Genomic DNA, 15292 nt, shown 5'->3' on the forward strand with positions numbered 1-15292 from the left:
GTCCGTCAGTGGTCGTGGGCGGAGCATGAGCCATATGACATCATATTGCTCAGAAAATCCAAACGGCTTGATTATTGAGAGTGTTTAGACTTTTTGAGGATTAAAAAAAAGTAGTGAATGCATTTGTTTCATTGTTTGGTGGTTTTGTCCTGGCAATTTTACTAGGTCCTCATCAATCCCGGGACGGACTGATTTTTGCGTTCCTAAAGAAGGCACTCTAGCAATTCGATGGCAATTTTCTGGGATCAACGCTCTGTGTGAAAGGGCTTTATATCTCCCAATAATATGTCTTAGTAAGATGCTATTTAAATGCTATTTATATTTAATATATATTATATATACATATTTAATAATATGATCAAACCTCTGTAGTTTTAAAACTTAGAATGCAATGCAATACAATGATGATTGAGAGATGACCAAATAAACCTCCCTTAAAAGCCTGATGTATCATGTTTGATCCTCACATTTTAACATGATCTTTATATATATAAAGATCATGTTAAAATGTGAGGATCAAACATGATGCATATATATATATATATATATATATATATATATATATACAATATATGCATAATCAACTAAACCTCCAGTAAAGTCCAGTAAATGTTCATCTTGAAATATTACTAACAATATAAAAGTTATTCTTACATTTACTTTATAAAAAAAAAAAAGATTTCAAAAGACATGAACCACTTGGCGTTTTTACAATTATACTATAAGGCCTTTTTGCTCACTGAAAAGTGAACTATCAGTCAGATGACAGTCAGCATGTAGTAGATTGTGCAACAGGTTTTTCAGCAAAGTTTTGATTGTGTTGATCATTTAGAGACCTTGAATGCAAGTTTCAAATGTGATACAGGAGCTTTATAGGGTTAAGATGCTAAGTTGGCTATTGTAAACCACCTGTAGTTTGGCTTATGAACTATATTACTTGGCTCTTTGTTCAACCTTTTTTATCATAATGATTTTTATAAAAGCAACTAGCAACAAACCATTGGTAAGACTGAACCAATGCCTTGTATGCCTTTTTGTTTTATTTTAAATCAATGAAATGTTAATATCAGCACTGACTAGTCTTGTTTATATCTGTTTAATAGGTACATTCAGGGAGCCTCTTCTCCAAAGGACATGATCATTCTCGTGGACGTGTAAGTAGCCTCTCATCCACACCGTACCACACAAGCACACTCTCTGTTTGTCTCATATGCACATCTCATTAACACACACTGTCATCTGTGTTGATAAATCTGTTGTTTATCATGCACAGACAGCAGTGTGGTGCTCTACTGCCACCTGTTGGCTGAGAACAATATTATTCCATCTTATTAACCTCATGCCTCAATATCAAAATGCTACCGTGTTCCCTGAAATATGACTTAGAGGTTATATGCAATGAAAAATGGCATTATGTTGCCGATATCTCGGCTGCTGGTGGAGAATTTAAAATGTCCTGTGACTCTGATCTTATCTGACCTCTAAAATGCATCATCTAAAATACTATTTTGCATCAACAGATTTATTGAAAGGTATTTATTGCATTTTTGGAGCTTATAAAAATGTAGTTTTAGGTGTCATTTAATGCATTATTGAAATAACCATTTTGTTGTTAAATGCCACATCTTCCACATTATGAATCATCTAGACCTCATTATAAAATGTTTTATTTATCAGACCTTAAGTGTTGAAATTATCCGTGCGCATTTAGAGTCATTGGTAACACTGCTGCGTAGTTTAACAAATAAGTGATTGCCTCAATCATGCAGCCATTATGTGCATAAGCGTCAAAAAAATAATTAATATTCTTAAGTAAACCTCAAGAAAAACTGCTTAATGGAGGTTAATTGTCACTCGCTGGCAATCATCCATAACCTTAAATAGATACCGATATCTGATAAAAAAATACACCGATCGCAGCTGTCGCTTTGCCAAAGTAATCTCATGCCAATCAAAAGCAGCATCGCACTGAGCGTTTCTGACAATCTTAGACTAATCTCATTGTGACGACTGGAAGCATGAGACAATAGTGCTGTCACCAGGTCTTTTATTTTTCCCAGTGTGCTCGGCTTTATTAAACCTTCTAACTCTGGAAGCCAAATTACACATGAACTCATGCTCTGTGATTGCTTTTTCAATAGCTGCTGTAGGCTATTAATAAATCCAATTTGCAGCATAGAATTCAAATGCATACTTTGTTTTAGAAGATCGACTGTCTCCATACTGTCTTTTTAACGTGCCGTCTACAATTTACTTTTGATGGACGTGGATGAAGGAGACACTTAGCAACAGGTTCTGCTTGGCAACGGCAGCTTTGGGCTCGTGTTTCTGTGCTGTGCCATTTTGAGACATGAATTGTTTGTTAAATAAATGCTGGAATGCTCAGTGTTTGTATTCAGTGCATGTGATGTATTTAATGTGTGTTTGTAGGAGTGGCAGTGTCAGTGGTCTGACCCTGAAGCTGATGAAAACCTCTGTCATTGAGATGCTGGACACACTTTCTGATGACGACTACGTGAACGTGGCTCGGGTGGGTGCACATGTTCAAACACTGTCCTTTTTTGAATAATATGAGTAAAAAATAGGCCACATTTCATATATTGCATGTATATGATTATTATTTTTAATTGTAGTATTATGATTATAGTTTATTATTATAAAATAGTATTTTAATAAAATATTTTCATTAATGTTATATATATGTCTATATTAATAAGAATTGGCATAGGCCACATTTCCAAATTTATTGTTAATGTTAATTTATAGTTTAATAAAACACTTTTCTTATTAATTTTGTTTAATATATATATATATATATATATATATATATATATGCACATTGTGTATATATGCGTACTTAAATAATATTAACAAACAATGACACATTTCATATATTTTATATACATACTTTTTAGAAAATAGAATTTTTTATTATACATTAAAATAATTTATTTATATAAAAGTATGTGTGTATATATATATATATATATATATATATATATAATTTTATATATTTTTATATATATAAACATTGTAGGTGAATGCTATTTGAAGTGAGGTTGTTTATACGGTATATTGCTTGATTAGTGAGAATATGCAGTAATTTTTGTAAGCTATTATTCATAGTAAATACATTTGAGAAGACACCAGCTTTAATATTCCATCCTGTGAATCCTCTTTAAATGTTAACCTCTATGAATTTGTGGATGCAGAATGCACATAAACATTTAATCTACAGAGAGTTCATTTATTGCGAGCGCACAATAGCAGCCCGCAAACGCAACCCACGCAAATATGCATGCACATACACACAGACGCACACACATAATGAACATTAGCGCTTTGGAGGCCCTCGGCAGTAATCCGGGCTGATCCGTGGCTCTTAGTGTGTGTTTCCTAATCCCGGCTCTGAGAGCGCAAAATGAGCATCATAATCTGAGCCGGAACACGGCTCATTCTACAGCCCGGTGAAGAAAAGCAGTCTAAGACCACATTAGGGTCGCTATGTGTGTTTACTGCTGTTTACCTCCAGACGCTTCAGGAACATGACATCAAAATTGACCCTATTGACTTTCTTAGGGGTCCTATTACGCCCTATTTCAATTCAGCTTTCTTTAGTGTGTAATGTTGCTGTTTGAGCATGAAAACGGTCTGCAAAGTTCCAAAGCACAAAGTTCCTCCAAAGTGAGTTATTCTCTATATCAGTGTCACTGTTTCTGAACTCCCTGAAACCTGAAACTCCCAGTGTAGTTCTTCCGGGAAGGAACACGTCACAATATTCCTCATTTAAATAATTCCCGCCCAAGGCAAACGCAGAATAAGGGACGAGGCCTGCTTGAGTTGAGTTAGTAGTGTGTTGAAACCCGCGGTTATGGTGAGGGGCGTGATATTTCCAAAACAGGCTCGGAGCGCTTGACCAATCACAACACACTGGTCCGGCCGACCAATCAGAGCACAATGTGCTTTTCAGGAGGAGGGGCTTCATAGAGACAGGAACTAAACAGGGGTGCGTTTCCCAAAAGCATCGTTAGCCAACTATGTTCCCAAGTTCTGTCGTTATCAGCATAGTTCAACGAGTCAGTGTTTCCCGAAACCATCGTTCTAACGAACATTCGCAAACAGCATCGCAAACTTGTGTGGATGGGAACGACAGCTCTCAACCTGTGGTTAGAAGAAGAGTTTCTAGTTTGCATGACATGTGGACTTAATAAATCCTCATCTTGAGCAAAATAAGGCTATGTTCACACTTAGCGTCTTTTTTCAAACTGCCAGCGTCTGTTCTACATTATAACCCTATGGAGTAAACCGTTTTTTCAAAAAAGTCCTGAGCGCTTTTTTAGACGCCACCGCCGGCGTCTTTTTCTGCAGCTCAGAGCGTCTTTTTAAGTTGAAAAAAGTTCAACTTTTCTGAAAAGAACGCCCTACGTCAAGCGCCTTTTTGACAGCTGACCAATGACAAGCGAGTAGCGAGACCTGTCGTTTCCATAACAACAAGAACAACTGTCTGTCGTGCACCCACAAACGTCTTTGTGAACCGACATTCTCCTCCCCGGTAACTTCAAAAGCCAACGCAAGAGCCAACTTTCTCTTTCTCGACATTTTTTGCATCACACAGCACTAGGCTACTGTTGCAGCTCTTGTTATAGCAGCCCGGTCTCACCCCAAAACGTCATATACTGACGCGTCTTGACCATGCGTCAACATACGACGAAAAGGGTACCCCTTTAACGTCAATATGAGACGCAGACAGAAGCGCACCAGCAGCGCCTCCTAGCGGTACCCTAACGCATACCTAAACCTACCCATAACCCGAATCGTCACATATGGACGTTATGGGGGTACCCTTTTCGTCGTATGTTGACGCATGGTCAAGACGCGTCAGTATATGCGCCAGCCACAAAAGACGCGCTCGGCTGCTATTTGTAACCGAACGCTGCCAGCGTTTTTTTTTGCTAAAAAAACGCCGTTGTCAACTTTTTCTTGTCAAAAAAGACGCTAAGTGTGAACATAGCCTAAGCAAGCTGACATTCAGTACAACCTGTGTCTTTTATTTAGAATACATACAAATGTCATTTACGTCTTTTAGTTTGTCAAGAGATTTAAAGCACCGTTTTTGAAGAGTGCGCATGTGCGAACGTGCTCTAGTGTGTAAGAACAAGCCTATGACTGAATCTGGAAATAAAGCAAAATTTATAGCAAAACATCTAGCGTTAATTCGATCTCAAACAGATTAATTAAAAGAAGTTATTACTCCACCACGTGCGTGACGTCATAAACCAACGTGGTTGAACGACCACTTTGCGACAATATGGTTTCGGGAAACAGTCGTGACTAGCTAGTTGATTTCTTCAACGATGCATCGTACTGTGGTAGTTAAGCAGCGAGTTACGTACGTCGCACCCCAGAGCGTTACTGACAGACTGGGAAGAGAAGAGCTGCAACAATGGAGAATATGTGAAAAATAAGATATTCAAGCATGAAAACCTGTTCTAGTAGAGCCCAAAATCAAAATCGAGAAAAAAGGCACAATTACAATTACACACCCTTGTTCTTTTGTGGAACACAGAGAGATTCAGACTGGCTGTTCACTCTTTACCATGCAATTGCAATAGCAACGGAAGCTTTCAAGCTTCAAAAATGGATGCAAAAGTACTCCATAATAGTTTTACGTGATGAACAGACTGAAATGTAAGCCATTGTTCACTGATATCTTCCTTCCAGTGAGCTGTGGGATCATTGAGTCAGTCGAACTCAGTCGAACTCAAGAACCGAATCGGGCATCTCTTTCATGAACCTCATGAAGTATCAGCTCTCTCTTTAATCCTGTCTCTATCAAGGAAGTGTAATTGAGATGTTAAAGAGATCTCTAGGGGATTTTTCTTTCCTATATGCCGTTTTTAGATGATATTTTTCGTTTCATTTTTGTTTGCATTGGCATTTTTTTCCCTCTGCACCTGCGGTGTAGAACCTTGTAATCAAGACAGCCGGATGTACCTCAGATTTCCACAGCTGTGCTTCCTCTCTCTCACACACACACACACACACACACACACACACACACACACACATGAATGGTTTATGCTGAGGTGTGTGCATTCAGTAAGTAAAGCTGTACTGATAGTGTTATGATGTTATTTGTTGTGTGACAAGTTCCCAACATTAGGCAGCCAGTAGTACTAGTGTAAGCACATAACCTGTCTTGCACCAGTTTCTTAATCAGTATTTTTGTCATATTTTACAGTACAAATACCTATACATTCTTAAAACAAGACCAATTTATTCGGGAAGCAAAATTGCATGAAATATTTAGACTTTTTTGGCCTTTTTTTCTTGTTTTAAGGATTTATAATTTTGTGAGATCTCTGTTTAAAACAATAATTATAAAATAAAACAGTAAATAAAAAAATATATAAAAAATTCCAATGAGGTTAGAAAATACACAATATTTTTTTTTTCTCAGGTTTGATTCTCAATCAAATTTTAATCTTGTTTTTAATATGTTTATTTATTTTCCTGGAAAGCAAGACAGAATATTTGTTTAGTTATTTATGTTTTCAGTGGAGAAGTATTCTATTACTTTTTTACTTTTCCGCTTGACAGATGATAAAACCGATGAAAAACCACTCAGAACACCCTAGCAACCACATAGCAACACCTTGTCGACCACTCACAATGGCAGTGTGTTTTGCATGGTCAAAAAGCACTCATATGTAGAAATGTTCCGATTTGAGCAGTATTAAATCATCCAGATGATCAGTGTTGTCAAATAGATTTTAAATAGATTTCAAGTTTCATACGAGGTGATTCATCTGCAGTGGAAGCAAATTATGAATTGCGGGAAAAATCAATCAGGTGTAAGTGACTCCATTAGTGAGTGTTAACAGCAGAAATGATGATGCTGTGAGATCTAATGGAGATGAATAATGAAGCTTTTAATGGACTTGCTAAAGCAGCTGCTGTCTGTCTCTCTGTCTGTCAGTTCAACGAGAAAGCGTACGCCGTGGTGCCGTGCTTCACCACGCTGGTCCAAGCAAACATAAAAAACAAGAAGATCTTCAAAGAGGCTGTGATGAACATGCAGGCGAAGGGGACGACAGACTACAAGACCGGCTTTCAGTTTGCCTTTGACCAGCTGTTAAACGTAAGACACACACACACACACATTTACCGAGTTATGTACATCAAGACACGCTGAGGAATTCTGTTTTCAAGTTTTTATCGAGTTAATTATAATGACTGCAGACTATAACCTACAGAAGTTTGTTTTCTCTTATCGTGTGTATATATAAGTTTCTTATACTCACCGAGGCTGCAGTTATTTCATTAAAAATACAGTAGTATTGTGAAATATTAATACAATTTAAAATAACTCTTTTCTGTTTTAATATATTAAAAAATGTAATTTATTCCTGTGATCGAAGCTGAATTTTCAGCATCATTACTCCAGTCTGCAGTGTCACATGATCCTTCAGAAATCATTCTAATATGATGATTTGCTGCTCAAGAAACATTTATGATTATTAATAATGTTGAAAACAGTTGAGCTGCTAAATATGTTAGTGGAAACTGTGATAAAATCGTGATACATCATGCTTTGATTAATAGACATTTATTTGAAATATTTATTAAATATAAAAAAAATTATAAATGTCTTTACTGTCACTTTTGATATACTTCATGCGTTCTTGCTAAATATTTTGCACAGCTGTGTATAAATAAATAAATGTATATATATATATATATATATATATATATATATATATATATATATATATATATATATATATATATATATATATATATATATATATATATAAATATAAATAATCCATATTTGTATATGGAATTAAATTTATATGAAAAAAAATGTGTATTTACATTTTTTTTTATTAAAAACATATTTTACCTATTAATTTTACCATGAGGAGATCCGTGGGTATCCCCAAAGAACGTTTTTTACTAGATTTAGCTGGATTTGGCTTAGTTAAATTTAATGTTAATGCCAAAACATCCTCTTAACACCTCAGCGGAAAATGTTATTGCTCAGATGTTGCTTTTTCAAAGCTTCAAAGATCTCAGTTATATTTAAGTTCTCAGTTATATTTAATTTAAGTGTCAGCTTTTTCTCATATTTATTTCCTAAAAATTCCTCAAGAACAATAAAAACAGACACAAATGAAGAGTACAGAACCTTAAAATGATCTTGATGAAATAATCTGAAAAGAAACGTTTGAGGTTGTATTGAGATCTCCGACTTCTGACTATTCTAGATTCACTCATGATAAATATGGCCATGCAGAAGCGTGCGTGCTGATGGCCACATGTGTGGCTTCATCATATACATTTTTGTTTTCGGTCATTTCTGCTCTTAACAGATCGTGACAGTGTGATTAATGAGATGGGCCAAATACACACAATCTCAGACTGAAGAACCACAACCACCAAGGCATTATAATTTCTGCTGCTGTCTCCTGATAGGCCGAGAAGAAAGCGCTGTAAATTTGTAATTGCGGCAGTATTATTTATCTTTATTAGAATCTTGTCAGAGTGATGTGGCGTAGGCCGAATGTCAATGACAGCTGTGATTGGACGGGATAGTGAGAGGGGACTTTTGGCTAACTCATCACAGATAGGACAATCGCAGCAGCTGGCACAAAAGCAGACATATGATTAGAGGAACAGACGTGCCTGCACACACACACACACACGGTTAAGTGCTCGGACACATGTGCGGGTACTCTGCCAAACGGGACACTTTAATATCCAAGGTCATTTGTGTAGTGGATTGGATTCAAGCATGCATCATTCCTGAAATGATTTCTGTGCAAGTATGTTAGTGCAAACACTTCGTAAGCATTTTATGCTTATCATAAATAAATTATGCATTTCAAGGATGTAGAGTGAAAGCACAAGGGGTTTCGAAAGTAACACTCCGTCATGCAAACAAAAGCACCTGTTTGCAAAGGCAGGTCGAGTGGATTTCAAACTGACCCGCTCATTTGACACCCTCAGAGTGAATCTTATGAGTCGGATGCTCACTCTGTTTCTGTTTCTCACAGGAGACCAGCAATCCGAGAGCAAACTGCAATAAGATGATAATGATGTTCACAGACGGCGGCGAGGATCGTGCCCAGGACATCTTTGAGAAGTACAACTGGCCAAACAAAACAGTGAGTCGAGGCCATTCAGTCCAAAACATTCTGCTGTTTCCATCCAGTGACAAGTAGATTTACTGTGCTCCCTTTAATTTAAAATAGCATGTGAGATTTTGGACCAATGGGATAACATCAAAGCCATGACATCATAAATCTAATGTCATTCCAATATAAAACTGACATTCTAGCTAAATATTTTGAAATGATAAAACAATACACACGCTATTAAATAAAGTTAATGGAGGGTCTTAATGCTTTAGAGGGCTACTCTGTATTTTAAGACCCATTTGCTACACGGATTGCATGACCTAAAACAAAATCTTCCATCCACAGGTGAGAGTTTTCACATTCTCAGTGGGGCAGCACAACTATGATGTCACTCCTCTGCAGTGGATCGCCTGTGCCAACAAGGGTAAGAGAGCGAGGAGGGAGCTAGTGCATGTAAAATTGGTTTCTTAGATTAGAACTTTTGAGCTTTTCATTTGCATTTGTACTGTTCTGGTTAAGGATTGTCATTAGGCACGATTTGATGTGTCATGTTTAGAACACTTTGGCACATACATAGCAACACCTTACCAACTGCATCGCAATGCTTAAAATTGTCAATAACACCCTAGCAAATGCATATCAACGTGCTAAAATTGTTAAGAACACCTTGGTAAGCACAAAGCAACACCCTAGCAACCACATAGCAACACTCTAAAACTGTTAAGATCATCTTGGCAAGCACATACCAACATGCTAAAATTGTTAAGAACACCTTGGTAGGCATATACTGTAGCAACACCTCAGCAACCACAATTCAACCTGCAGAAATTGCTAAGAACACCTTGGCAGGCATGTAGCAACACCCTAGCAACCACATATAAACGTGCTAAAATTGTTATGAACACCTTGACAGGCACATAGCAACACCCTTGCAAGAACACCTTGGCAGACACATAGCAACAACCTAGCAACCATACAGTATATGAACGTGCTAAAATTGTTAAGAACACCTTGGCAGGCATATAGCAACACCCTAGCAACCACATATAAATGTGCTAAAAATTTTAAGAACACCTTGGCAGGCACACCTTAGCAAGAGCATAGCAACACCCTGGCAACCACCCAGAACACATAGCAATGTGCTAAAATTGTGCAGAACACTTAAGCAAGCGCACAGCAACACTTTAGCAACCACCCAGAACACCCTAGCATTGGGGCGACAAGAAACACTCACATTTTCTGTAGAAATCTTCATAGCAACCATATAGCAAAATGCTAAAATGTTAAGAACACCTTGGCAAACACATACTGTAGCAACACCCTAGCAACCTCTCATATACCCTAGCAGGCGCATAGCAATATTCTAAAATTGCACAGAACATCATAGCAAGTACATAGCAACACCCTAGCAACCACCTAGACCCATTGTGGCAGCAAGCAAAACTCACATTTTCTTCAGAAAATGTAAATAATAAGTTCCTTTCAGTAGTAATAATACTGAATAATATTATTCATTTCTAATTTGGTTTAATAGACTAGTGTACAACGATTAATCCAATCAGATTTTAAACCCGCAACCCATTTTATAACATTGTACACTGTATTGTGTAATAACACTAAGAGTTGGTCAACAGTGCTTAAGTAATGTTGACCTGTCTGACCTAACAAGTTAAATCCAGGCCTGTAGCGCAAACACTCTCTCTCAGCTCTGTTTAACAATCAGTCCCTCTCCAGCTCTGATTAGTTAATAAGGAATGGTAGCAGAATACTTCAGAGACCCCCTCCTCCCTCCCCTCCTCCTAATTAATTAACCGAAGAGGAACTGCCGTCGCAGCGATAACCACGCTCGCAACTTCTCGGCGTCTCCAGCCAAAAGCGCTTCCACTTAAGGATTAGCCCTCTGTGCGGCCATGTTCTCAGCTGTAATGACTGGCAGTGAGGGGACGCAGTCTGGCACAGCAAGCAAGACGCTTTTCTCAGCGGACTCCATCTCCACCGCAGGCTTTCATTTCGCTCGCCCATATCACAAAGACACAGAGGAACGCCCCTGACACCCTCACAAAGACCACATCGTCCACGTCTCTCCCTTTGCTGTAGAATACGTGTACGACACCATATCTGACTGAAAGCATTCGCAGGTGTCGCTAGATTGGTTAAAAAAAACTGCGGAAAATTACAGGTTTCCTTCTCCGAACATATGCATGAACACTTTGACTAGCTTGTTAAGACTAGGATTGCATCGGATTGTCTGCGTCTTATTGTTTTGTTGTACATCTCGTGCGGCGGAGACAAATGGATTCAGCGTTTTGTAATCATGACCAAGTCAAGGGATCAGACTTGCGGCAACAATGAGAGACATGTTTGTTTGACACGGCTTAGTGTGTGTTGTCACTCCACCGGCTGTCTCTCAGTGAGCTCGCTCACACTCCGCTGACACAAACAGAGTCTCATATGGCCGCCGCTGAATCAGAGCCAATTCCGAGTCTCTTTGATTCCCGGCGACTCGCATTGATTTGATTAGATTCTTTCTGCTGCGCTGATTGGTTTGACCCTCAGACATCTTCTGAACATTTTCTTTTTTTTCTTAGTTTTAGTTTTACACTCTAATTCTCTTGACTTTGATACGCTTCTAAAGACTTTTAAATTATTTCTGATTCATTAGCTGAACTAGATTTGACTTCCTTATCTGCAGTCATTTTAGGGGCCGTCGCCTTCTGAAAGGGACGTTCCGGGTTCAACACCAGTTAAGCTTAATCTAATCCAACATTTGTGACATGATGGCAATTACCATGGAAAATCATTTTGATTTGTCCCTCAGTTTTGAGTATAACTTTTAATAAAAGCATATTTTGTTTAAAACAATTCGATTAGAGAAAGGAAAAAAATTATTAATATTAAATGTTAATATTAATTGTTAATATTTATTCAGTATTTATAAATGAATATTTATTTAATTAACATTTAGTAAAAGAAAATTTTTTCAGTTTTGACAAAAACATCTGCTTTTTTAATTATAAACCTGATTGTGAGATTGTGATAGTCTTTTTTATTAAGTGCCTGCAGGGAAAGAGTTGGTATTGATAATGGATAGCTAGAAAAGCACAGACATATCCTGCTGGCCCAGTTTGTAGACACTGATGTCCTCTGGTGATTTGAACTCTACACCCCACCTCTATGTTAATGATGGTTTCAGCTCAAATGAGCTGCAAAATGTTGATCCTGAACTTATCAAGACTGAAATTGTTCAATGACCTTTACTGCAATAATGGCGCACTGGCTGAACCGATTTCTTGTTTGAATGAATTCAATTTGTTTTCATCCCACAGATAGTTAGAAAAACACATGGTACCTGTTTAGAAAATATCCATGCATACATCTATCCATACATACATACATGAATCTATCCATACATACATACATAAATCTATCCATACATACATGCATACATACATACATAAATCAAACCATACATACATTCATATATACATGCATGCATACATAGTCAAGTCAAGTCACATTTATTTATATAGCGCTTTTTACAATACAGATTGTTTCAAAGCAGCTTTACAGAGATAACAGGAAAATAATGCAACAACGTTTGTTTCCAGAAGAAAATAGCATCACAGTCCAGCTTAAGTAAGGGTTTCATTTTTGTTGTAAAAAAGTTATTAATTTAGTTCATTTATTTATATATATATATATATATATATATATATATATATATATATATATATATATATATATATATATAGCCACTCTGAAGAAAACCGTGATGTCATCGTCCGGCTCAGTTCAGTTCTCATATAATGGTGTCAATGCAGGCAGATCAATATTACATTTAATGTCCCCAACTAAGCAAGCCAAAAGCCAATGGCAACAAAGGTGAAAAAAGGCGACAGTAGCAAGGAACTAAAACTCCATCAGGATGCAGAATGGAGAAAAAAACCTTGGGAGAGCCCAGGCTCAGTCGCTCAGTTCTCCTCTGGCCAATGAACGAACAGTGTGTGATTATGATTCAGACAGCATTATAGGTCAGAAGTCAGATTGGATTGGAACAATCAGAAAATTATCCATAAAGATTTACATACATAAATCTATACATGCATACATACATACATACATACATGCATTAATTCATATATATACAGTACATACATACATGCATACATACATCTATCCATACATACATACATAAATACATACATGCATACATATATCTATCCATACATACATGATATGTACATACATACATATGAAAATGGCTGTAAGTTAAGTTTGAAGTAGCAGTTTGAAGTGAAAGTCGTTTATATCTGATGTCCTGCTCTTTATTCAGATGCTCTCGTCTCTAATAACGTGGTGAGCGGGCCGTATTGACCCTGCCTGTGTGTCCACTCTCTCAATAATCAGCTCTGAAGCACAGTCTCTGAATACTCAATGAGACACTCACACAGACACAAAACAGATCAGCAATTGCCTTAAAATAATTGCACTAAATTTGCCATAGTGATTTCCGGAATTGCTATAAAAGGAAATATATTAAAACAGCTTTTGATTCTTGTCAAAACAAGGTAGTTTAATATTATTTTGTTGGTTATTTTGAACTGCATTAATGTCAGTAGCACACATTCAAACCCCTAAAGTTGTTGCCTATTTAGTCAGCTCATTATGTATTGTTGCAGAGCAAATATGTCAACTTTAACCGACCCTGTTACTGGTTTGTGTTTATTTCTGAACAGGTTACTACTTTGAGATCCCTTCCATTGGAGCCATTAGAATCAACACACAGGTTCGTCATTTCTACCGCTTCTTATTTCATATATATGTTCATTTTAAAAGAAAGAAATATGTCTATTGAGAAAGGATACATTTATAGCATTACAAAATATTTCTATTTCAAATAAAGGCTGTTCTTTGAACTCATTTATCAAAGAATCCTGAAAAAAATATAGCATGGTTTCCACAAAAATATTTAGCAGCAAAAACTGCTTTCAAGACTGATAATAATCATCATATTAGAATGATTTCTGAAGGATCATGTGACACTGAAGACTGGAGTAATGATGCTGAAATTTCAGCTTTGCCTCACATAAACAAATTACATTTTAAAATATATTTAAATAGAAAAATGCTTTTTTATTATAATAATATTCCACAATATTAAAAATTTTATTGGATTTTTGTTCAAATAAATGCATCCTTGGTCGCTTTCTTTTGGTCATGCGTGGCTTTGAGTGGCTCATTGCTTTTATAAAACAACAGCAACATGAGAGACTGTACTGATACATTAAAATTAATAATCACAATAAACAATTTATCTGCCAGTGTGCATCTCTACTTCAAACAGATTTCAGAGCCGTTTTAATAAAGCCTCTGTACATGAATCCAGTTCACTGTAGGTTCATTCTGCTTCATGAGCTTTGAAGCACAATGATGTTATCACAATTTCGAGATATATACTGTATGTCACGCTAGAGAGCAGAACTATAAAGATGGAGGGACGGATAAAGCGATACAGACTTCTATATTTAGCATCAATAAGATTCAAATGGGACTGTGATTTCTCTAATCCACTTCCGTACAGTTTTCATTATCCTCCAGCAATCTTTCCCGCGGCCCAGGAAACCCGCCGCAATAACATCGCTCTTCTCCGAAAGCAGTCGGTCCAATTTCCCCACATCTTCCCTGTGATTATTCCGTTCACAGCCTTTCTTCTTTATCTACTCTCTATCACCTTTTACTATCTGTTCCCCTCTTTTTCCAATCCAACTTTGCTTTATTCATTCCTGTCTCCTCCTCCTCATCCCCTCCTCTCGGTCTGCGTCTAACCTCCCCACAGGCTCCGGAATAGACCATCAGCTGTTCCATTAGGCTGAGTGTAATTTTATTCAGAGAACTGCCACTTATTCTAATAGCCTGCGTGAGACAGGTGTGTGCTCCTAACTGTATATATGGACATCAGCGTCCACCACACCTGTGCACCTCACGCGTCCTCCTCTGCTGTCACACACTGTGACACAAATAATCACACTCCCACAGCAAATCTTTACGGATGCTGGTGGATTTCTGTCAGGAAAAACACACTGTACAAAAAAAAAATTCAAAAAAAAATTCTACTTCTTCTAACAAATGTAAAAAATTGCTTAGTAGGA

General features: G+C 37.1%; 1 protein-coding gene across 2 annotated transcripts in view; it reads left to right on the top strand.

Moving 5' to 3' along the window:
- cacna2d2a (calcium channel, voltage-dependent, alpha 2/delta subunit 2a) overlaps window positions 1-15292 on the top strand; it is a 231487-nt gene that overhangs the window by 181688 nt on the left and 34507 nt on the right. For both annotated transcript variants that reach the window (XM_082136344.1, XM_082136345.1), the window contains exons 9-14: window positions 1104-1154; window positions 2431-2530; window positions 6980-7141; window positions 9060-9170; window positions 9489-9567; window positions 13880-13929. In XM_082136344.1, the coding sequence (XP_081992470.1) occupies window positions 1104-1154; window positions 2431-2530; window positions 6980-7141; window positions 9060-9170; window positions 9489-9567; window positions 13880-13929 (553 nt within the window). The remainder of the gene's footprint in view (window positions 1-1103; window positions 1155-2430; window positions 2531-6979; window positions 7142-9059; window positions 9171-9488; window positions 9568-13879; window positions 13930-15292) is intronic.

Source organism: Leuciscus leuciscus (assembly GCF_965113295.1).
Source record: "Leuciscus leuciscus genome assembly, chromosome: 14".
Classification (NCBI taxonomy): domain Eukaryota; kingdom Metazoa; phylum Chordata; class Actinopteri; order Cypriniformes; family Leuciscidae; genus Leuciscus; species Leuciscus leuciscus.